Genomic DNA, 25,994 nt, shown 5'->3' with positions numbered 1-25,994 from the left:
AACGTCGGTTGTCAGTATAACTTCATACACGTACACATCATCGGCGGGTATGTCAGCGATAGCAGTTGCATTTCTCTTTGACACGGAGAACGGTCACCAGTAGTGTTCAGTGACGCTACTAGGCCTCGTGGGGTATACAAAAGATGTGAACATCATAAGATGTTCAATGATCATTGTGAACAACACGGAGATCCCACGTTCTCGTCTGAGACACCATTATCAGCAGTGGACAGAGTTTGAACGGGGCCTCACTCTGGGTCTCCATTTGTCCACCTGAGTGTATCATGCAGTATCCAAATTTATGGGTCATTCGGACGTGACAGGCGCCCCATGTTGGACTGTGTGGAAATGTGAGGACAATGTTTCAGTCGACCACGTCTGGCCAAAATTGCCATTTGTGAACCAATCACATCGTACCCCCTTCACATATGCGGCTGCTATCCGAGATGAAGTGCAGCATTCTGTGTCGTCGATCACCATTAGGCGGAGTTTGGCGGCATGCACACTAGTGAATTATATCCCATGTGAAAGCTGCTGTTAACAGGACAATACAAACGGCTGCATTTGTACTGACGCCGTGGCCGAGGAAAATGAATAGCGGTGCCTTGTATTCAGCGATGAACAGAGGTTTTGCGTTACGTCGGATTGTCATCGTCGACAAGAATGGAGAGGCACAGCAGTACGGTATGGGGAGTCATCTGGCGGACTCCACGTCACGTCTGGTAGTGACTGAGGTAGCTTTGACGGCACGAAGGTATGCGTTATCTCTCATATTACAGTATCTTGGTGCCTTTTCTCAGCAGGACAATGCTCGTGACATCGCACTTGTCAATATGAACTGCGCGTGATGTTGGGGTACTCACGTGGGCAGTACGATCCCCAGTTCTGTCCCTTTCGGATTAGCTCACACACCTACTGTTTCCAACCCAGTATCCGCGAGATCACGGACCACATACCGCAGTAGTGGTACAGCTTGCCCAAGGACAGCGCAGAACAGCTTCAATAGCACGCTTCCCAACCACACCAGCACGCGAAGGGAATGATATGCTAGACATTCGGGCGTCACACATGCACATCATCAAATGGAACAAATTTTCGTTTGAATTTTGCCTGCTGAGTTTATTCGCAAGATACGCTTTCACGATTTACACTTTGCTTGAAGTATAATTTGTGAACGTTTACGTACGAGTCGCGAAATACACACAACATCGCGGAGTCAGCACCCCAGACGCCGTGACTTGGCGGGGGTCAGCAGGCTACACGAGTTGGCGACCGGCCGGCGGTGCTGGCGGCGCCCGCCTCCCCCCCCCCCTCCCCCTCCCCCCCGGAGATTTACCGCCTCCTTAATCAGTGGCTCCGCCAGCTCCCGCCGCGCTGTATTTGTTGTTTTACTTTCGGCGCTTCATCGTGCACATCGCTCGCAGGCGCGAGCCAGCAAAACAGCAATAACGAGCGGCAACAAAACATTGCGCAGCCGTCCGTCTTCGCCGCTGGCTCCCCTCCGCGGGCCGACTTCCTCTCGTTTCTTTTTCTCCATGTGTCCTCGTTTCCTGGATACAGCTGCGTCCGCGCCTCCGTGTTCCTGCCGTGGCAGCTCCCACTGTTCTTCTTGCCCGCTCCGCCGAGGGTGGGAGAGGAAACGGACGGAGAAAAACGAGTCTGCGTGGTGGCAGACGGCCTCTTGCGTTACTGTCGGCAAAAAGAGGGCTTAGTAGGTGGGGCACGGAATACTCGAGTGCAGTGCGGGGCATCCTAATAGAACGCCTACACAAATAATAGAGCCTTAATTATATGCATTTAGGAGCTGTGGGTAGTACGACTATTTTTACACCTGTTAGATCCCCATCTTCCGAGAGCTAAAGTACGACCAGTAATGTTCGTCGGTTTTAGCTATTTCTCCAGTTTTTCTCTCGTAACTTTGCGACCCACACGTCGTGAGTATATCCCAATCCTAGATTTGGAATTGCTGTGATTATATGACAGAATGCTATTCCTAGCCCCACACCACTTTCCTCATCTGCCTGCGAATCGTGTGAATTTTTTCTGTTTGCGTCTCTTAGGTGTTCCTTTATTGTACGTCTGAAGCGGAAGTAGTCCATTCGCCATGATCTTGTAACGATGTAGCATAAGGATTTGACCTTAGGAATCGTTCCTTTCCCGACCTTCCCCCACACGTTCATTATAAATTAGAAACACAACACATTGGGCACCAGTATAGAAACGAAAGTCTATGAAATATTTAAAGTGATACTCAGGTGCAGTTATCCAGGAGTGTCGGTTGTTAACATCTCTGCCCCTGTGCACGATCTTTGCTGCGCCCTCCGAAGATGTGCCAGGTCTTGTTGTCGGTTCTCCTGCGTTGCTGGCAGTGAAGTAATTTATGATTAGCATCTCATGGTTTTTCAGCTCAGAGTGTGTGATCAGCCATCAAAAATGGCCCAAATGGCTCTGAGCACTATGGGACTTAACAGCTATGGTCATCAGTCCCCTAGAACTTAGAACTACTTAAACCTAACTAACCTAAGGACATCACACAACACCCAGTCATCACGAGGCAGAGAAAATCCCTGACCCCGCCGGGGATCAGCCATCGAACCAGTGTATGAAGAGTAATTCATTCAGTAACGGATACAATGTACAATCGTTGAAGTGTGGATAGTTGTCTCTAGCAAACGATAAAGTAACCTGCCATCGCCTAATGCTCAATAACAATCCCCAGGAATAAAATAAGTATATAATATGAACCTGCTTTCCTGCAGAACCAAATGTTTCGTCCAATCCGACTGCCGAACTTAATATTACAGCATTTTTTCACTGGGTTAAGGTATTCTGGTAAGTCGTTTATCTCAAAGAAGGCAGTTTTCTTTCATAGCTCCAGAAATAAATGACATTTATGAGGAGTTCTCTTGTATTCCTTTCTTTTATATTGTATGATGATAGTAACTGTCTAAGAAAACTCTTCTTTTTTTTAAAATATTGGGACGCATGAGTACGGATCAACAAGCGGTTACGTTGACAATCCTTACCGTAGGTCATCCACAACAGACCATAAATTAACGAATTTACATAATTATAGTTCTGACAAGCAAGCACTTCGGTTACTCTGGGCTTTTCAAAGTCGCTCAGTCTCCCAATATGACACACAAATATCTTCAAGGAATTTCAGCCCAAAGTTGACACACACACACACACCTTAAACAGTCAGCACTGTTATTTCTTTTCGGGAAATCGGTGATTCTGCACTTTAAGAACACATTTGTTACTTAAAACCTATACGTTTTGGTGAAACATTAACAGCAGTTTCTAGAATGAACCTCTCACTCTGTCTTCGTGCCAGATTTCACCTTGGTCTTTCGCGGGTAGTCGTCTTACAGACTGAGTCGTCCGACACGACTCGTGACTCCCACTCACAGCTCCGACTCTGCCAGTACACCTGCCCTACTTCACAAATTTCATATAATCAAATGTGTGTCAATTCCTAAGGGACCAAACTGCTTAGGTAATCGGTCCCTGGACTTACACACTACTTAAACGTACTTAAACTAACTTATGCTAAGAACAACACAAACACCCATGCCCGAGGGAGGACTCGAACCTTCGGCGGGAGGGGCCGCGCAGTCCGTGACACGACGCCTCAAACCGCGCGACCACTCCCCGCAACTCGCAAATTTCCCTGAATGTAACTTGTGTATCTTGCAGGACTAGTAATACTGGAAGGAAAAAACAAGGCAGAGAAACTGATGGAACTGATTCGCTGCAGCCAGAGAGGATACCGTTACCGGTATTGGCAAATCTGGCGCTGTGAGGGCAAATCGTAAGCCGTACCAGTTTAAGAACTTCGCCTGTGGATGATTTAGAGGCCAGGGCCGACATTATTTTAACCTGCCCTGAAGTTCAGTGTAATCAGTGTTCTGCATCAAAGGGAGCCTAAGAACTGTGCGATGTCTTCTACAGGCACGAAACGGTTAAGACAACAACTAAGAGATCAGAATGTCTGGGACGACAAACACGAAAGCCGATCTTGTTACCTGTTTCTCCTTGCTGTCCCTCAGTCGTGAATTTCTCTGTCTTCTGATTCGTGTGATAGGCCAGTGGAATTCACACGCTCGTCGTGTCCCGTATCGTGTTGTCAGCGTGCACCCGGGTGGGCTGTTGGTTTGCGAAACGGCCCGGGTGAAGAATCTGACGCCACAGGAAGCGTAAATAAAGGCTGCAGCGGAGGCGGCGAGACGGGCCCACCCAGCGGGCGCTAATTGGCAGAGCGGGGAGCGGCCGGGCACCCCGCGGGCCGCCTGACGGCTCGTTAGCGACCTGCGCTGGCGGCTGCTGCTGCTGCTGCTGCTGCTGCTGCTGGCGCTGTGCGGGCCCTCTGACCCGGCCCCGGGAAGGAAATGTTGCACGGCACAAGTGCGGACGCTGGCACGCCCGGTTATCACACGCCGGGAGTGCCAGTTGATTAGAGACCATCACACTTCAGTTCAGTTGCGCCACAGAATTACAGCGAAAAGGTCCTAGCTCCGATTCCCAGAGATGTGATGTCACGCCAACTTATGCAAATTGAAGGAGGAGAGGGGGGAAAGGGAAGGAAGTGTTGGTATCAGCTGCACCGGAATCAGCGTCGACGAGTGAAGATTTCTGCCGGACCGGGATTCGAACCTGGGATCTCTTGCTTACTAGGCTGTTGCGTTAACCACTGCGCCACCTGGACACATTGTTAATCGCAAATGTGCGGACTATCTCAGCACGCTTCCCGGCCAAAGCACGTTCCCACCTAGTGCCACCACTTATCCACAGTCTCTGTCCATGTCCAACATGCTTGCTAATGTTAGATTGCCGCTGGAAGTCGATTGTTGTTGAGTTGATGGTTGTGGATTCACAGCCCATCAGTTATTTATGAATGCGTGGCCGGCCGGAATGGCCGAGAGGTTCTAGGCGCTACAGTCTGGAACCGCGCGACCCCCTACGGTCGCAGGTTCGAATCCTGCCTCGGGCATGGATATGGGTGGTGTCGTTAGGTTAGTTAGGTTTAATTAGTTCTAAGTTCTAGGGGACTGATGACCTCAGAAGTTAAGTCGTATAGTGCTCAGAGCCATTTCTTTATGAATGCGTGGTGTCTGTTCTTTCGGTCACTTCCGCATTCATATATAATATTCATGCGAAGTCTCACACGGATGCGCGGCGGGAATCCATTAGTTCCTAGCGATGAACAGGATCAGTGTTCCGGTGCAATTGTAACGCACTTTGAAGATTCAAGTATCCCTACCCTACGCTAGTAATCATATGAGAGAAAGGCTACAAAATCGCCTCGCTGAACTAAATGGTTAAAATGTCTCTGAGCACTATGGGACTCAACTTCCGAGGTCATCAGTTCCCTAGATCTTAGAACTAATTAAACCTAACTAACCTAAGGACATCACACACACATCCATGCCCGAGGCAGGATTCGAACCTGCGACCGTAGCGGTAGCGCGGTTCCAGACTGTAGCGCCTAGAACCGCTCGGTCACCCCGGCCAGCTGAGTGAACTAAACTGATGTATAAGTTCATTAATTTAGCCGTGATTCTGTACAAACTGGTGTAGATGGCGTACAGTGTAACTGGTCATACCTTCCCACCCGATACTGCGTTAGTTAACCTTACTCTCGCGACTGCTACGGTCGCAGGTTCGAATCCTGCCTCGGGCATGGATGTGTGTGATGTCCTTAGGTTAGTTAGGTTTAAGTAGTTCTAAGTTCTAGGGGACTGATGACCACAGTAGTTAAGTCCCATAGTGCTCAGAGCCATTTGAACCATTTAACCTTACTCTTTCGTGGATTGTCTTAACGAATTGGCGAATGGGATTTGTAGCGCATTGGATTCTGCAGAAACTGCATGCAGCTTACATACGGATAGCGCTTTTAGCTGAAATAAGTACCGGAATGACATTAACATGTACGAAGATAGTAACTGTTCTCGAAAGAACAGATACCATTGACGACCGTGCAGCTTCTCTAGAATAAATGAGAATTAATTCAAACACTCAGCTGTTGACTAGGCAACGGCCTTGCCGCAGTGGATACACCGGTTCCCGTGAGATCACCGAAGTTAAGCGCTGTCGGACGTGGTCAGCACTTGAATGGGTGACCATCCAGGCCGCCATGCGCTGTTGCCATTTTTCGGGGTGCACTCTGCCTAGTGATGCCAATTGAGGAGCTACTCGACCCAATAGTTGCTGCTTCGGTCAAGAATACCATTATAACGACCGGGAGAGCGGTGTGCTGACCCCACGCCCCTCCTATCCGCATCCTCCTCTATGGATTACACGGCGGTCGGATGGGCCCGGTAGGCCACTTGTGGCCTCAAGACGGAGTGCTCAGTTGTCGACTGGTGGTGTTGACGTACCTGTTGACATGCCATAACTCGTAGTTATCATGCTATTTCATTCTCCGAACGTTAGCATTGAAGAACTGTATCAGGATAGCTCAGAAGAAATCAAGCGGCTAGAAAATCAGGAAACTGATCTGTAAGTTTCTCCTTTTCTTTATTTTCTGATTTGTATTTCTTTTTGTAATAATTGTCAATGTACTTTCGATTATCCAAGAAGACAATACTCAGAACAATAATGGTAGATAGGTGCAAATACCACTTGCAAGTTTGCTCTTGTAGCTACTACTCCGGTCATCGGGTGAGTCATAGCGTGTGTCAGTGTGAGGCCGAGAGCATCGCCGCCTTGTGTGAGTAGCGCCTGAGATGGGCGGGAATGCGCCCGGCACACGCCAGCCACGGCTCCTGGGCAGCGAGCGCCCCTCATCGCATCTTCCGCCCCCGGCGACGCCGCGCTGCCCGCCAGACGGCCGGCTTTTTCCCGCGGCCCCCAGCAATACGTTCTCAGGCGTGAAATTAACATCCTGCGTGCGCAATACATTTAAAGCAATCAGACATAACAGTTAGGAGCGCGGCCCCTTTCCCCGGCGCGGTCGATATTGCTTTGCTCCCGCCGATGGAGTGATATAGCAGTGCTGCCCGAGCCCGCCGCAAATAGGACTAACGGGAAATGCCCCACGGAGCCGCTGCTTTGTTCCGCTGTCTGACGCCGCCCCGACACGCCGCCCACGGCGGCGCCGCTGTTTTCCTCATTCAGGATACAGCGATCTGTCATTTGGACGAGACACATCTACTTGTTATGCGACACTTGCAGACTCCAAGTATTCCGTATCTCTTGGTACTGGTAATTAGAATCTGACATCTTCATCGTTTCGAAGCAGTAGTTAAGGATTGTCCAAACAGCTGTTATCATTTAAATAGGATTCACTTTTATTTTATTTATTTTAATATGAAAACCTACACAATGTAGAAAATTCCAAAAAAATGCAAATTTTTGAATTCTGTCCAATATTATGTAAACTGAAAGTGGAGGGGCAGAAAGGGAAGAAAAGAAAAGGGAAGGAACTTATAATATCAGCTGCATCGGGACTTCAGTGGAATCAGTGGTGACGAATGAAAATGTATACCAGACCGGGACTCCAACCAGGGATCTTCTGCTTCTTAAGCAGTTGCATAAACTGAAATGTCCCCTTAGAAAAATTATATATGACTGTGCTTAAACTGACACACACTACTTTTAGCGCAGCGCAATCTGACTTTCAAAAATCCCTACAAAAGAATGGCCCTGACTAACCATAACCTATACCTTTCATGAATCACTTACCTCACAAAAATCTTCGTTACTCAAACTACTGAAATACAGCGAGCGCCACTCCTGCCAGCTAAATAAAAGATTCAAACTACTGAAGACACTAACTACTGATGGGCATAGTTAGCAAATGAAAGATTTTGATAGAGAACAAACAATGTATTTACCTTAATAGTGTTCAAATGTCATAATATATATATATATCAGTCCATGATATCCAATATTACAAATTTACTCCTTCTGATGGACACACGTCCAGATCGGCCGCTCTCAAAATTCCGCCATCTCTCTCCCCACATCCACGACTGCTGGCGGCTCACCTCCAACTGCGCAACGCTACGCGCTGTTAACAGCCAACTGCCCAACACTACAATAGCATATACTCCAACAATGCAAACCAACCACAGCCTTCACACAGCACAGTCAGTGATTTTCATATAGAGCGCTACTTGGTGTTACCAACATAAAAACCTAAACAGCCTACTTACAAAACCACAGCTTCACCCGTACACAGTTTTTACTACAACTGTGCGGCCTATCTGGGCACACCCACATTCCCACCAAGCGTCACCACTTATACGCTGCCCCAGTCCATGTCCTGCTTGCTCGCTAGTTTTAGATTCCTGCTGGAGGTCGAACATAAATTTGCATCTGCATGATAGTTATGGATTCATAGCACATCGAAGCATATCAGTTGTATGAATGCCTGGTGTCTGTTCTTTCGGACAGTTACGGTTTCATAGCTTCATAGCCCATCGAGGCGTTTCAGTTTATAAGAGAACGAGTTGTGATGAATTGGAAGAAATGCATTGAGAAGCTATAAGAAAATGGTTTGGCCAAAAAAGGATTTTGATAGAGGATATGAACAAAAACATAGGGTTTAGGGACAACAGGTTTAGGTAGGATTTTCTTGGAATAAATGATAATGGAAAATAAATAACGAGGTAATAAATACGTGAACGTATAAATACAGAAAGCATGCTTGGATAGGATTTTTTTGGTGGAAACAAATGTTTAAATAAGAGGAAAGATCTATGGAATGAAGTTTTGGGTTGGACTGCAGTAGTTCGAGTAACGAAGATTTTTGTGAGGTATGTGGTTCATGTAAGGTATAGGTTATTGTTAGTCAGGGCCATTCTTCTGTAGAGATTATTGAAAGTCAGATTGCGTTGCGCTAAAAGTATTATGTCAGTTTAGTGTTGATCAGAATAAGTAAAGAGAGAAATGTCTAAGTACGTTCAGTTCTGCTCAGCTGTTTGAAAATCAAATAATGTAAGAGGTTTATCAGCACAGTAATTCATAAATTTTTCTAAGGGGACGTTTCAAGTTATATGAATGAGTTGCGTCTGTTCTTTCAGACGTCACACATTGACACAATCCATATGCCTTGCTGGGCTATGAATCCAGAATCATCAGTGCAGATGCAGATCTACTTTCGACCTTCAACGGGAATATAAAATTAGTGAGTATGGACGGCATGGACAGGGATTGCGAATAAGTGGTGCCGCTAGATGGGAACGTAAGTCGGCCAAAGAGCGTGCATTTGCGGGTAACACAACTGCCTAGTAAGCAGGAGAGCCCGGTTCAACTCCCTGTTCAGCATACAATTTTACTCGTCACAGCTGATTCCGCACAAAGTTCCGATGTAGTTAATATTATGAGTTCCTTCCCTTTCCTTTCCTTTCTCCCTCCTCCATCTTCAGTCACGTAAGACATTTCAGAGCTCCGGATTCTGCGAGGTGCCTGTTCCTTCGGGCAGGACGCAGTGGACAAACTGTATCTCTGTCTTTCTTACTGTAAGCTCCTCTTTCTTATTGTTTAAGGGATATGTTGTTGATGCAAGCAACGCATCGTTTATGAAAATCTCATCCGATCATTTCCTGAGTATTGTTCGAGCGCCTGAAATACTTACGGAGTCGCATTAACAGAAGAAGGTTGGTTGGTTGGCCGGCCGGAGTGGCCGTGCGGTTCTAGACGCTACAGTCTGAAAACGAGCGCCCGCTACGGTCGCAGGTTCGAATCCTGCCTCGGGCATGGATGTGTGTGATGTCCTTACGTTAGTTAGGTTTAATTAGTTCTAAGTTCTAGGCAACTGACGACCTCAGAAGTTAAGTCGCATAGTGCTCAGAGCCATTTTTTTTGGTGGTTGGTTGGTTGATTGATTTGGGGAAGGAGACCAAACAGCTAGATCATCGGTCCAATCGGATTGAGGAAGGATAGGGAAGGAAATCTGCCGTGGCCTTTCAAAGGAACCATCCTGGCATTTTCCTGAAGGGACTTAGGGAAATCACAGAAAACCTAAAGCAGGATGGCCGGAAGCTGGTTTGAACCGTCGTCCTCCCGAATGCGAGTCCAGTGTGCTAACCACTGCGTCACCTCGCTCAGTACAGAAGAAGGAAGTGAACTCATTTGAGACGGAATACTAGCTCAGCTGGAGGAGAATGTTGCAAATGAGAGCCGTGGCTACATGAAGAACGGATGAAAAACGAAGATCAAGATTTAAGGCCCTGTTGACGACGATAGCCCGTATAGGAAACCACTCTGGCCATCGCCGGAAATTATTTAGTGGAATCATAGAAAAGATGATCCAAGAGAGTTCCCGTGAGAGACATCATAAGACAGAAACTGTGTAAGACGAGCCGGCCAAAGTGGCCGAGCGGTTAAAGGCGCTGCAGTCTGGAGCCGCACGACCGCTACGGTCGCAGGTTCGAATCCTGCCTCGGGCATGGATGTGTGTGATGTCCTTAGGTTAGTTAGGTTTAAGTAGTTCTAAGTTCTAGGGGACTTATGACCACAGCAGTTGAGTCCCATAGTGCTCAGAGCCATTTTTTTGTGTAAGACGAAGAGATTTTGCCTTAAAGTTGTATAAGGCTGTACAGAAAATACATAATTTTTCATATTACCAAAACAATTGTTAGAAGTTGGTGAATAGCTATTTCTATGAAAATGCAGCGACACAGCGTACATGTCGTTCTGGAATGTACGGAGTTTACTGTTTCTGAGAGTGATAATCTGTGTCGCTGGCAACCTATTAGCGTAATTCAACAACAGAATCTACTTTTCTAATGTGAAAGCTACATTAAGTGCATCGTAAAATTTTCAATACTGGTTCAAAAGTTGTCCGTTAACTATCTCAATAATTGAAATTCACTCCCACGTATAGATAATTACACTAACGTTTTTTTCAGTCAGTGGATGTCATCTTGAAAGCTGCACAGCTTAGAAAGCATCAACAGCTTTAGCTGTTATCTAAAGAATGAGTATATAGCAAAAAATACAGGCAGTGTTGTGAGGTCATTTTGTTTTTGTGTTTCAGATTACGAAGCTGAAGATTGACAGCAATCCTTTTGCCAAAGGCTTCCGGGATTCATCGCGACTGACGGAATTCGAAAGGTAATATTTATGAAAGATTTTTATCTTCTCTCTTTGTATTTGTCTATTTGTGTGTCTGTCTGTCTGTCTGTCTCTCTCTTTCTCTCTCTCACTCTGCATGTTCGTGTGTGTGTGTGTGTGTGTGTGTGTGTGTGTGTGTGTGTGTGTTCGCGTGTAGTGACACGGTGAGGGAGAGTATTACCAAGTTACTACGACAGAATAATTGCGCAGACAGACAATGGGTGAGATAGCTTTAGAGGTCACCTAGTTCTTTTGACCCGTAATTGCGCTTTAACTGCAAATTAACGATCCGAGAAAAGCTGCGTGTCTAAGTTCGTAGCATTTATTATTACCATTTTGGAAAACATTTCCGGAGTGACAGACGAGTGAAGTGATAGACTATAGCAAATCAGTAACGGCATATCTTGAATAAATGCCGGTATCAGCGTCAGATTCCACACGGAAAAACGATTACTGGCAATGGTAACCATTCATCTTTGGTTATCAATTGCATACATTCACTTTTGATTAGAGTGCTCAACATAATCCGATTGCAGAATAAAAAGGAAATACAGATACGAGAAAATTACACCTTTATTTTGTAAGACTTGAGCACGCGAAGTTCTTTCATTCAGGTCGGTTGTTTGTTCCAAGAGTCATTACTATTCAAACTGTTCCCCTCAGTGCATACCTCAGGCAACGTTTGAGAGACGTAACACCACGAGGTTACATCGTGTCAGAGAATCACCTGCTCCACCTCACACGTTAATGGACAGTCTGAAAATCACGATTTGTGAGCGCGAATGCAATGGTCTGGTAAATGATTCGGTGTGTAAGGAATTTGGAAGAGGCATGTGCCACATTTGTGGACTGAAAGACATCTTCTTTTGATTAGTACGGTACGGTTGAAATTTGAACTTGTGTAGCGTCACTACTCTGAAGCTTTAAATTGAGCTCAGTACGGCTACAGTTTGTGATGGTAACTGACCTTTACTTCCTACAGTAACGTCCCTAACTAGCAAATGCCGTAAAAATCCTGGTGAAACTCTTCGAGTAATTTGTTCGATATTTTTGAGATTTATTAGTGTATCATTTTTTCGCAGTTTTAAACTAACAACCATCTTCACTTCAGCATGTAATTCAAGAAAATTATTAACTTAAATCATTGACTTGGACAGTCACGGTCTGTAGTGTTCCGTTGAATGGACTTCTTGAACATATGTAGTTACATTTACCAAAGCGCTCCTTCTTTGAAATCGGTGGAATTCCAACCTTCTTCTCGAACATTTGTTTTCTCGACGAAATTCTTGACTAGACGCCAAGGTTATGGCTAAAACTCGCAGCTTTTCCTTCGAATCACGTGCCTCATCGGAGCAGAGAGTAATCCTTTCCCGAATACGTTGTACAGTTCTAAGTCATGCACGAAATCTTGTCAGCCACTTACAGATATAATTAATACAATTTATTTCCATGTTCCCCTATTAAAAACCATGTTCAACTTTGGAACACTTACCTAATGATACGGTATATTATGAGATTTGAAAAACAAAAGCCGGTTTGACATGTTTACGTTGACTGCAACATGGAAGACGTGACACCCATATTTGTTTCCCTGTTTGTTTATTATAATCAATTTTCTGGATGACAGCAATGGACCGTTCCATAAACCGTCACATTTCTGTGAATTTTGCGATCACCTGTTTTTTCCCTGTTATTTTCTGTTTTGAATATTGAACAAAGTTCACAGTGTCTGTCTTACTATTTTTCATTATCTTACCTGTTTCTGTCACTGTCGCTCTAACGTGAGAGGGCTACCTATGTGGTACCCTACGCATAGCTTTCATATGGCATCTTCCTTTCTACTCTCTGTAGCGTGTTCTTTTGCTGTGATGACAAAAGAGCCATAGGTTTTCGTTTTTTCAAACCATTTTGCCTAATTTTACAGCTTTCTTTATCGTCTGCTGCTGCTAGTACTATTACAACTGCATATTCTACTGCCAAAGCAATAAACGATACTACTTTTACTACTATAAAAAAGCCCTATTACTACTACAACAACTTGATTTTTCTACAGAAACTGCAACTAACTGGGTCACTAACCTCAACTATAATACCGTGCTAATACTTCTACCACGACTACTGATTATAATCTTCGGGTAATCAGAGAACACTTTGGTAGCCTATTGTCTTGTGTTGCTTCACTGTTCCCAACTCTCTCTCTCTCTTTGTCTCTCTCTCTCTCTCTCTCTCTCTCTCTCACACACACACACACACACACACACACACACACACACACACACACACACACACAAACAAACAAACATACACACAGACAGGCAAGCGCGCGCAGTTTACTACTGTCAAAATATATCTAGGTTTTCTGTGCGATCTACACCGGTTTGGACACGCTGTCGGATCCAGAAATGTCTTACTGTCTCCACACCGCATGGCGAAGGTTTAGAGAGCATCGGTTAGCTTTCACTGATGCTTCTCGTACTTCTTGGTTATGCTTGTAGCCACTTCCCTATACTCTTACATTACTGGGTCAAGCGATCGTTCCCAGGGGTAGTCTGCAGGACTTAACCGTCCTTGTTGCGGTGTCTTGTCTATATAGGGATGAAACAAAACTATGGAAACACTAGACACACAACACACTACCATACTGAATACGTTGTAGGAAAACCGTTGGAATGCAAAAGAGCCTCCAGTCGTCTCAGAATGGATGAATGCTGCTCCTGTGTAGCTTTCAAGGGATTCTTATAGCGTTATGTCTGCGAAAGAGTGGGTAGCGATAATGCACGATTCTCTCAAAAATAGATCACAAAGGCTCAATAATACTTATATCTGGTGACTACGATAGCCAAGGGGGATGCGACAGTTCATCCCCGTGCTCGCAAAACCAGTCTTGGACGATGCGATTCGTGTGACAGGAGCCCCGTCGCCTTGAATACAGCATCACCGTTGGGGAACGAAACTGCATCGTGGGGATGACCTGATCAGCGAAAATGATCACACAATCCTTGGCAACAATGTGACATTGCAGAGTACCCATACAGAGCATGGAATACCATGATGCTGCTGCCCAAATCATCGCCGATCTCCCGCCATATTTCCTTTTTGGGACATAAACTCTGCCAGAAGTTGGAAGCCGTATGCAACAAGATTCATCGACTTCGGCACCACTTTTTTTGTTACGGGCCTTTGATTCACAGCTGAGTGGTTTTAGAATTCCAGCTAGTGCTGGAATTCGTTGATTCTGGAACTGCCTTCGTGTTGTTTTCGTGCTGAAAGGAATCGCGAGTATAACATTCAGTTCTGCAGTAACGTATGCAGCAGGCGTCCTCCTATTTTTCCTCACAGTCAGTGAATGCTTATCACGACCACGCTGCACAAACTTTCGTCCGCGTTGTGACTTACTTTCACTGTATGCAGTATAAATCTTCGGCTACCTTCCTTACCTGCAGGCTTGACTAGCACCGGCATTTACGGTGAAACTGCTCGCGGTGTTTTCACATATTTATCTACATCTACATCTACATTTATACTCCGCAAGCCACCCAACGGTTTGTGGCGGAGGTCACTTTGCGTACCACTGTCATTACCTCCCTTTCCTGTTCCAGTCGCGTATGGTCCGCGGGAAGAACAACATGCTGTGTTCTGTTTGCTAAAAACTCTTCAGTCCAGGTACGCAGCTGGTCTGATATTCTGTAGGCTCTTACTTTGTTTATCAGGCGACAGTGCGGAACTGTATCGAACGCCTTCCAGAAGTCAAGGAAAATGGCGTCTACCTGGGAGCCTGTATCTAATATTTTCTGGGTCTCATGAACAAATAAAGCGAGTTGGGTCTCACACGATCGCTGTTACCGGAATCCACGTTGATTCCTACAGAGTAGATTCTGGATTTCCAGAAATGACGTGGTACGCGAGCAAAAACCATGTTGTAAAATTCTACAACAGATCGATGCCAGAGATATAGGCGTATAGTTTTGCGCATCTGCTCGACGACCCTTCTTGAAAACTGGGATTACCTGTGCTCTTTTCCAGTCATTTGGAACCTTCCGTTCCTCTAGAGACTTGCGGTACACGGCTGTTAGAAGGGGGGCAAATTCTTTCGCGTACTCTGTGTAGAATCGAATTGGTATCTTGTCAGGTCCAGGGGACTTTCCTCTGTTGAGTGATTTAATTTGCTTTCCTATTCCTTGGACACTTATTTCGATGTCAGCCCCCTGCAGTTACGTTTTGCTTTTTGCGATACAGCATGAGCTATAAAGTTTAGGATGTCGAACTCCTCTTTCACTCCAGTTACGTTGTTACCAGTGGTAGCTCCTGAAGCCTGCCTTAGCAGTCCCTGTTTGCGGTACCGACATCCAGGCGCCCTCTGTAGCGACTGCATCCGCCGTCCCGGCCGCCTGTCAGATCGGCCACGCTTTCCGCGCCTCCTCGCCCCTCGCGATCCCAGACGCGCGTCTTCCTGCGCGCGAGCTGCCGGTCGATTTGAAATTGAGATTGCTGGCCGGAACGGCGTGGCGTTTCCTTCCTGCCGCGGCGCGCCTCTGGCCGCCCGCGCTCGCACCGCCCGTCTAATTGTTGGCGAGAACAATGGCGGGACGGATGTCTGGATTTCGCAACGCGGCCGGATCGCCTGTTCCACGGCAACCGATGGTTGCCCCGGCTAACGACTTCTCTCGTCTCGCCGGCCGGTACCGTACAGTACCGAGCACACCGCAGTGAGAACTGCGCCCGCCTAATTGTCGCTTCCTGCGCGGCCGGAGGCTTCCAAATCTGTGTTCAGGCAGCGTCACGGGCGGACACGCACGCTTCCACGGCGGCACTTTACGAAATGAGCTACCATTGTTTGCGATCACTGCGCATAATCACTCTTTCATTTCTGCCACAACACACGAAACCTATAATTTTGCGCTGCTGTGTTTCATGTGAACTGAAAGCGAATATTTTCATTTGCACCTAACCGTGACAGCAATGAATATTAATAAAAATTTCTCTCTGCTAATTCCAGAATGAATTTTCACTCCGCAGGGAAGTTTGCGCTGATTCGCAACTTCCTGAATGACTAATCCTATGTGTCTGAACTCCAAACTGGAACCTTAGCCTTCCGCAGGCTATTACTCTATCGAATGAGCTACCGAAACACGACCCTATCCCTCCCCTCACATCATTACTTCTGGCAGTACCTCTCTCCTACCTTCCAAGGCTACTACTAATTGTTCACTCCAACTAAATGGTTCAAATGGCTCTGAGCACTATGGGACTTAACATCTATGGTCATCAGTCCCCTAGAACTTAGAACTACGTAAACCTAACTAACCTAAGGACAGCACACAACACCCAGCCATCACGAGGCAGAGAAAATCCCTGACCCCGCCGGGAATCGAACCCGGGAACCCGGGCGTGGGAAGCGAGAACGCTACCCCACGACCACGAGATGCGGGCCCACTCCAACTAGAGTCACTCCCTAGCCGTGAATGAGTACAGCCTTTTACTGTTCTTAAGAATCTCATTTCGGTAGCTGTGTGCTATTTTTACCAGCTTTTATCAGGTTGGGGAGTGATTAAAAGGGGTCACTACTCTCCATCCCCCCCCCCCCCCCCCCGGAAATGGAAATAACCGTTTGGCGTCATTAGCCTGGAGGCCCCTTGCGGGGCAGGCCCGGCCGCCTTGGTGCAGGTCTTGTTACATTCGACGCCCCATTGGGTGACTTGCGCGCCGGATGGGGATAAGATGATGGTGAAGACAGCACAACACCCAATCCCTGAGCGGGGAAAATCCCCGACCCAGTTGGGAATCGAACCCGGGCCAGTAGGACGGCAATCCGTCACGCTGACCACTCAGCTATCGGGGCGGACTCCACCCCCTCCCCCTTACCCCCGGCAATCTGGACTACACAGTTTTTTTTTGTTTAAAAAAATACAGAATTCTCATACACTTCTAGACCTGATATCCTGTGATTCCCCTAAACCTCTGGTTTGAGCAATCCTAGAATTACGTGGCTGATTGCAGTGAGACAGTACTCATTTCCACACATCAACAAAAGTTTTGCATCACCCCTTTATTTAGAAATTCATGATACAGACAATAAAAATGGCTCCGAGGCATGCGCATGTAACTGTAATGTGTTCAGACTGCCAGAAAAAGAAAAGTTTAACAACCAAGTCGACTGATCCCAAAGCCAATTGAGAGGGAGAAGGGACCCACAGCGCTTCTGAGCAATGCCAGTACGTTGTATAACATCCCATACCTCGGGTGCAGAGCACATTATGAATGGGATCTTCAGGCCAGCCCTAATCCAAAGTGGCGATTCTGCATAAGTCACGCAGAGGACGTGGTTATTGTCGACTTCCGAAGGGAGCAAGTTTCAGTCAATCTTACACATGTTCAATAGGGCTCACGTGCGGGAACAGGCAGCCCACTCTCTTCTGGTGATCTTAGCATCCTGGAGAAACGTGATCACGCGAGCAGCACAATGAGCACGCGAATTTTTGTACAAAATGTTGGCTACACGGTGTCACTATTGGTTGCATAATCTCGTCCCTGTACTGTAGAGCAATGAGACTGCCATCAACAACCACGAGAGGTGTACGGTGACCCAGCAGAATATCACTCCACCACCAAGTAGTTGCACTTGCGGGACACAGTGTTGGAGGCATTCGATATTAGCGGGTTGCCTCCAAACAAGTTATCTTCGATTATCTGGGTACAAACAGATTCCAGTTTCATCCGTAGACACCACCCGACGCCAGTCCTTGGGCGACAGTTCTGCATTATCTCATGGCGTTGTGGTGTATGACGTGGAGTTCGCCTTGGTAGTCGGGAATGGAGAATTACACCATTAAATTGTCTCCTAACAGTTTTATGCTCTACACGACGTTCCGTAGCCTCTTCGAACGCCAAAATCAGTTCTGGAGCACTTACCCCATGGTTCCCATGGTTCTTTTGTCTCAAAAGTCCTGTGCACGTTTCGGATGTGGTTGGCCTGTGCGGCATTAAATCCTCAACACTACCTGTCAAATGGAACCGATTGAGTTCATGTTCATTGCACATGTCGAGCAATTTGCCTGATTGACAAGCTTTCTGCGCGTAATGTGATGAGTCGGATGCGATCAGTGGTCGGGTTTGTCCTTGGTGGCGTGATGGATGTTCACTCTACTGTTCTACAGACGTCTCTAATGCGTCCCTAATGATGTTTTAGTTTCTACTGAAATGCTGCAATCCATTCGAGTGTGACGCTCTACCCGTAGGTAAAGCTCATGGTAACTGTGCCTATATTTAAAAGCAACGTCAGGGACGACGTTTTGATCTGTACAGGAACAATCACAATAGCAACAAACCTGCACGACGTATCGGGGGTGATGCAAAACGTTTTTTGATGTGTATTTATGAAAAATGAGAATTTAAGAGTCTTCACCAAACCACCTAGATAAATTTCTGCAGATGCCCATGTGAATATTTTTCATAACTCAGAGGATCTTTCCAAAAAAGTGTTCATTCACACTTCCTTTTTCATAACTGACACTACGGAAATAGTATAACGGAAAATAACATTTTAGAAGGCCTTGTAATAAAAGGAGTGAGATATAGCATACTGTTGTGTTCTGTATTATCGCTTGTATGGTGTGTGTGTGTGTGTGTGTGTGTGTGTGTGTGTGTGTGTGTGTGTGTACGTGCGTGTTTGAGTGAGTGTGTGAGTGAAAAAAAAAAGTGCTTCAAATGGCTCTGAACACTATGGGACTTAATGGCTGGTCCCGGCGGAGGTTCGAGTCCTCCCTCGGGCATGGGTGCGTGTGTTTGTCCTTAGGATAATTTAGGTTAAGTAGTGTGTAAGGGACTGATGACCTTAGCAGTTAAGTCCCATAAGATTTCACACACATCTGAACATTTGAACTATGGGACTTAACTTCGGAGGTCATCAGTCCCCTAGAACTTAGAACTACTTAAACCTAACTAACCTATGTACATCACACACATCCATGCCCGCGGCAGGATTCGAACCTGCGACCGTAGCGGTCGCGCGGTTCCAGACTGTAGCGCCTACAACCGCACGGCCACTCCGGCCGGCGTGTGAGTGAAAAGAGAGAAGACGATATGCTGAGAGAAATGGTACTAACTTTTCCACTATGTTGCTGTTTCCATTCTTGTATCCAATTTTAAAAACTACGTTATGTTGAATAAAGTACAAGTAACTTAGGGAAGTCCATAATTTTTAGTTTTATGACGTGAGTTTTCTTTTTGTTTTCCTCCGATATGGTGGATGGAGGTGGAGCACTGTCAGATGTGGCAAATAAATGGCAAACCATAACATCATAGGAATTCATTCGACATCCCCTACTGGATAGAGACTCCTTCTAGACATTTTCTTGCGTTATATGCATTTTCTAAGATTATGAAGAGGAAATCTACTGACAAACGTCGAGGGGTTATGTAGTGTCTCTTGAGCAACAAAATGAGAATTAGAAATTATGGTCGGAAACGTCCGCATCGAAGTTATAAGAAAGAACGCCTGTCGCTAGTCCACCACTCCGCCAGCAAAACTTTCTCGATCTGCAGTCCGATCGCAAACGGAACTCCTCTTAATGGGCCTGATAATATTCAAGATATTGGAAACCACAAAGTGCACTGATAGCAAAGGCGGCAGTGTTACAACTTGTCAGTGCCCTTGTGTTATTTTTTAATTCTGAGTACATATAAGTATGTCTTAGAAAACTGACCTGATTAACATGCCCAATTCAAATCAGAAAATACGTGTCCATCAAAGTTTTGTTAAACGCTACCTACAGGTTAACAAGGGGAACGCTTATTTTGTAGAATCGTTAATCTGTGAGCACCACTGAACGTACCTTAACTGTCAAGTTCCCTACCAACGAGTTAATCACCTGACTTAGAAAGTGTGTAAATGCCCCATCTTACAGGCAAAGCATGTGCGAAAACCATATGTGGCTCCAAATCGTCATCTAAATACTTTTTCACACAAAGCATTAAAGTATTAGATAGTAGAATAAATAATGAATGGATTCTGACGCAAGTTATCTGTGGCTGATGCGAAAATCACGATGCAACTTACCTTCGAAACCTGAAAACTCATACAAAGTCGCAAATAATAATGTTTTTGCTGGATCAGTCAGTAGCGACTGTGCAAGCAGCTCTTAGTGAATAAAAAAGTTTGCTGCAGGCAAATGGTGATGGCAGAATCACTACTGTAGTTTAATTTGCGTAGTGAATGGGCAGATGTCATACTAAATAGAATGATTAAATGTCAGCTATTAGTTTAATAGAGAAAAAAAACGTGAATAAATTCAGAAATAAGGTGTTGAAAATGCTGATTATTTCAGCTCGAAACAGAGCTCACAGTACGTGGAAGAACACATTTCTGCCTGAACAATGTGGCGTTCTAAAACGCTACCTAACAAAGAATTTACCCACAAATATTCGAGAAACCTACGAAAATATCAAGAAACGTTAGATGAATGAGAAAGTGATGTATACAGGGTGGTCCATTAATAGTGAACGGGCCAAATATCTCACGACATAAGCATCAAACGAAAAAACTACCAAGAACGAAACTCGTCTAGCTTGAAGGGGGAAACCAGCTGGCGCTATGGTTGGCCCGCTAGATGGCGTTGCCATAGGTCAAACGGATGTCAACTGCGTTTTTTTTAAATAGGAACCCCCATTTTTATTACAAAATTCGTGTAGTACGTAAAGAAATATGAATGTTTTAGTTGCACCACTTTTTTCGCTTTGTGATAGATGGCGCTGTAATAATCACAAACGTAGAAAGCGTGGTATCTCGTAAAATTCCGCCAGTGCGGACGGTATTTGCTTCTTGATACATTACCCGTTTTAAAATGGACCGTTTACCAATTGCGGAAAAGGTCGATATCGTGTTGATGTATGGCTCTTGTGTCAAAATGCCCAACGGGCGTGTGCTATGTATGCTGCTCGGTACCCTGGACGACACCATCCACGTCTCCGGACCGTTCGCCGGATAGTTACGTTATTTGAAGAAACAGGAAGTGTTCAGCCACATGTGAAACGTCAACCACGACCAGCAACAAATGATGATGCCCAAGTGGGTGTTTTGGCTGCTGTCGCAGCTAATCCGCACATCATCAGCAGACAAACTGCGCGAGGATCGGGAATCTCAGAAACGTCGGTGTTGAGAATGCTACATAAACATCGATTCACCCGTACCATATTTCTATGCACCAGGAATTGCATGGCGACGACTTTGAACGTCACTGGATGACGTTGTCGATCATGGGTTCTTATCTTCAAATGTTTCCTCAAGGAACCATCTACATCCCCTCGAAATTTCCGGTAGAGTTGAGTTTTACATGTGTGTGGCATGCCGCTTACGCTTGCATTGTTTTGAGGGGAAGCAGAGTTGTGTATGAAATAAATGTACAGACGTAGACGAGTATGTAAGTCCAACTGGAGAGGGCGGACCACAGCGTAGGCTGGTGTGGCAGGGAGACGATGGAGTCGATGCTGGCGGAGCAGCAGTATCTGCGCGCGCCGCTGCGGCCCTTCTGCGAGCTGGACACGCACAACAACAACCTGACGCTGGAAGAGAAGGCGCTGCTTGCGGCGCGCAGCCAGCTCTTCCTGCGCGCGGCAGCCGCCGCCGCCGCCTCTGCCGCCGCCTCCGGGGGCGCGGGCGCCGCCGCCGCAGTGGGGCCGTACGGCCCACTGGGGCCCGCGGTATACGGCGCCGGCCCTCTCTGGGGGCAGTGGGCGTGCCTCGGCCCCCAGCTGCTGCACGCGCACCAGCTCGCAGCCGCCGCCGCCTCCGCCTCCGTCTCCACCGCTGCCGGCCAGCAGCTGCCGGCACTGCCGCGGCCCCTCTACCCGGGCATCGCGCAGCAGCACAGGTAATTCCCGCCCTCTAAATTCTACTCCGTAATTCACCGTACGCTCTGTTCGTGAAGTAGACAACTCGCCATTAAAATCGCTACACCAAGAAGAAATGCAGATGATAAACGGGTATTCATTAGACAAATATATTATACTAGAACTGACATGTGATTACATTTTCACCCAATTTGGGAGCACAGATCCTGATAAATCAGTACCCAGAACAACCACCTATGGCCGTAATAACGGCCTTGGTACGCCTGGGAATTGAGTCAAACAGAGCTTGGATGGCGTGTACAGGTACAGCTGCCCATGCAGCTTCAACGCGATTCCACAGTTCATCAAGAGTAGTGACTGGCGTATTGTGACGAGACAGTTGCTCGGCCACCATTGACCAGACGTTCTCATTTGGTGAGAGATCTAGAGAATGTGCTGGCCAGGGCAGCAGTCGAACATTTTCTGTATCCAGAAAGGCCTCTACAGGACCTGCAGCATGCGGTCGTGCATTACCCTGCTGAGATGTAGGGTTTCGCAGGGATCGAATGAAGGGTAGAGCCACGGGTCGTAACACATCTGAAATGTAACGTCCACTGTTCAAAGTGCCGTCAATGCGAAAAAGATGTGACCGAGACGTGTAACCAATGGCACCCCATACCACCACGCCGAGTGATACGCCAGTATGGCGATGACGAACACACGCTTCCAATGTCCGTTCACCGCGATGTCGCCAAACACGGATGTGACCATCATGATGCTGTAAACAGAACCTGGATTCATCCGAAAAAATGACGTTTTCCCATTCGTGCACCCAGGTTCGTCGTTGACACCATCGCAGGCGCTCCTGTCTGTGATGCAGCGTCAAGGGTAACCGCAGCCATGGTCTCCGAGCTGATAGTCCATGCTGCTGCAAACGTCGTCGAACTGTTCGTGCAGATGGTTGTTGTCTTGAAAACGTCACCATCTGTTGACTCAGGGATCGATACGTGGCTGCACGATCCGTTACAGCCATGAGGATAAGATGCCTGTCATCTCGACTGATAGTGATACGAGGCCGTCGGGATCCTGCACGGCGTTCACCCTTCTGAACCCACCGATTCCATATTCTGCTAACAGTCATTGGATCTCGACCAACGCGAGCAGCAATGTCGCGATACGATAAACGGCAATCGCGATAGTCTACAGTCCGACCTTTATCAAAGTCGGAAACGTGATGGTACGCATTTCTCCTCCTTACACGAGGCATCACAACAACGTTTCACCAGACAACGCCGGTCAACTGTTGTTTATGTATGAGAAATCGGTTGGAAACGTTCCGCATGTCAGCACGTTGTAGGTGTCGCCACCGGCGCCATCCTTGTGTGAATGCTCTGAAAAGCTAATCATTTGCATATCTCAGCATCTTCTTCCTGTCGGTTAAATTTCGCGTCTGTAGCACGTCATCTTCGTGGTGTAGCAATTTTAATGGCCAGCAGTATATTTTCGCCTTCCCCCTCCTCCCTTTCCCTCCCACCCCATGCTTTCTCTTGATCATGACTAGAATTGTAAAACTACGGTAGGCTGTCGTAGACTATCATAAGTAAGAGCCAGTGGCGGATCCAGAAAATCCTCAAGTAGGGGGCGCTAAGGAGATCTCCAGCTGCCTTTACTTTTACCGTAATAAAAAATAATCAAGTCAAATGCAAAGAGTAAGAAAATTTTATTTAAACTGATTATACACATATACAAGACAATACCATCTTATGATATAAAAAGTTACAAATGTGGTTCTCTTTCTTAAGTGATGAATTCTATGCGTCTGTTCTTCCTGACAAATTGGTTAATTACATCATCAATAGGACAATCAATGTCAGAGAAAGTGTTCAATAGAACTAAGCCATCAAGTCGATCCTCCTCATTGTCGACCTCAGCCATGTCTCTGTACGCCGCAATGTTGAAAAACTTCTTTCTACTGTAGCAATAGATGCAGGTAGACAAGCAAATATTTTGTACAGCGAGTGCAAAATAGGATAGTCAGATCTAGGAGAAGCAGACGAGGCTTTCATAACAGAATTACGTTCATTAAGGGCCTTCACACTAGTCAGAAATCTAATGGGTGCTACGAAGCACTGTGTTCTAAAGATCGCCCATTTGTCTTTTTGAGGATCCATGTGTGGATCGTTGTCCTCCACTGCGAAAAGCTTTCTGGTAGACCCACGATTGAAGAGTATATTCTTTTGCATGTCATGTACCAGTAAATAAAAACTATGTCGTGTGACAAGGGCCTCACGTCGGGCAGACCGTTCGCCGTGTGCAAGTCTTTCAATCTGACGCCACTTCGGCGACCTGCGCGTCGATGGGGATGAAACGATGATGGTTAGGACAACACAGCATCCAGTCCCCGAGCGGAGAAAATTTCCGACCCAGCCAGGAATCGAACCCGGTCCCTTAGGATTGACATTCTGAGCGGACATGTACCAGTGATTCACTGTTTTAATATATTGTAACCTGTTTTAGACTTAGTTATACGTCCTTTGTGGACTCACATTTTAATATGCACCTGAAGACGCGACATATGTTCTGAAACCGGCTAGTACTTCCTTTTTATAAATGAATCATCGGAGCTTATCATTGACAATGAAAAACTGTTTTTGTATATCCATTCTTGTGACTGGGGGACTTCGACCGTTCACTTATGTAAGAAAATGGAACACCTACAGTCGTCCTTATGATGCTTCAGTACACCATCTTCAGGCCTTAGCTGAAGCTCAAGGGTTTAACACCATGTATTAACACGATGCATTAGTGGCCAACATGTATAACTGGTTTATGCGATATTGACCAACAGTTGTGGATGTCCCCTGAAGAGAAAAGTGTGCCGAACGATTTTAACTGTTGTCTACATTGAAAGCGAAGATCTCAAGTTTTAACATACCTGACGTTGCTACACGTGTTCTTCTAATTACTTTGAACAGTGTAGTATTATGATATTGTCGTACTGCATATCGTCATGAAGTATCCAGCTGACAGCGTGAGATGGCATGCAGTGTTTCATCTACTGACAGCCGCTGCTCTGTCCTCAGGTTCTCGCCGTACCCGCCGCCACTGCCCTCGGCCGCCGCCGCCGCAGCCGCTGCCGCCGCCGCTGCCGCCGCCGCTGCGTCCCGCCCCCAGCGCCAGGCACTGTCGCCCGTCTCCTCTTCACCCGACAGCCTCCAGGACGCTGACCTCCACCCGCCGCCCCCGCACAGCCCCGCACAGCAGTTGTCCTAGTGTCGGCGATACCTCTACCACTCGTCATCCAACTCTGCGCTCTCCGTGAAGCGGCAGGCTGTTGGCTCACGTCTGGACGGCCATTGAGGACATTAAACTTGGCCGTGTCTTCGAGCTCCCAATCGATCATCCAGAAGAACGGACTTCCCGAAAAAGCTGTTCTTCTCCGACTGCTACCTGGGGCCCTATGATCTTACTGCTATTGTGATTCAACTGTACACAGGTGCTCAGTGTCCGAAGATACTTCTCAGGATCACAATAGCGATGCGTTGCAATACATATGAATGGAGCAGTACAAATCTAGGCATTTGATTCCTGTGCCTCCCTTGTACAAAAGTACTCCGATTGTGAGACGTTAGTTCTTCACTAAAACAGAAAACGTTTCTTCGCGACTGACTGTCTTATTGATAACTACTTTGAAATGTATGACGCGGAAAATTCATGTTTGCAACATTCCCTCTGAAAGCCCCTCAGCCTGGAATGCACTAAAGGATCACTTGAAATTATTTTCAGTTTCATTTGTAATTACCAACATTCTCAGAAGAGTCAAGCAACTAGTAATAGAATCAAGCAGCATCATCAAATAAATGAAGTGCTCTATTGGAGAAGTTGTACAGGGACTCCTGTAGCCAAGTTATTCCTCCTGTTCTCCGAAAAATAAAAGTGACAGTAAAGAGGTATCGATAATACCGAATAAGTGCTGTGAGGCCGAAAGTGCAGTTAACACGATATATCAAGTAATCTGTGAACCTTGTGACTGTTCACTTAAATCCATATTTACGAGTATGATCCGATAATTTCGGCGTATTAAAACAAAACAAAAAAAATAAAGA

The 25,994-nt window shown here is 46.4% G+C and overlaps 1 protein-coding gene and 1 pseudogene across 1 annotated transcript in view; both read left to right on the top strand.

Moving 5' to 3' along the window:
• LOC124594411 (T-box transcription factor TBX20-like) overlaps positions 1-25,161 on the top strand; it is a 187,422-nt gene extending 162,261 nt beyond the window's left edge. The window contains exons 4-6 of the mRNA XM_047132780.1: positions 10,988-11,064; positions 21,528-21,929; positions 24,972-25,161. Of these exons, the coding sequence (XP_046988736.1) occupies positions 10,988-11,064; positions 21,528-21,929; positions 24,972-25,161 (669 nt within the window). The remainder of the gene's footprint in view (positions 1-10,987; positions 11,065-21,527; positions 21,930-24,971) is intronic.
• On the top strand, positions 6,033-6,150 carry LOC124597455 (annotated as a pseudogene).
• Positions 25,162-25,994: the final 833 nt, after the last annotated feature.

This window comes from Schistocerca americana, chromosome 2 (assembly GCF_021461395.2).
Source record: "Schistocerca americana isolate TAMUIC-IGC-003095 chromosome 2, iqSchAmer2.1, whole genome shotgun sequence".
Taxonomy (NCBI): domain Eukaryota; kingdom Metazoa; phylum Arthropoda; class Insecta; order Orthoptera; family Acrididae; genus Schistocerca; species Schistocerca americana.
Note: the sequence above shows the minus strand (reverse complement) of the source record. Positions and strands in the feature narration are given on the sequence as shown.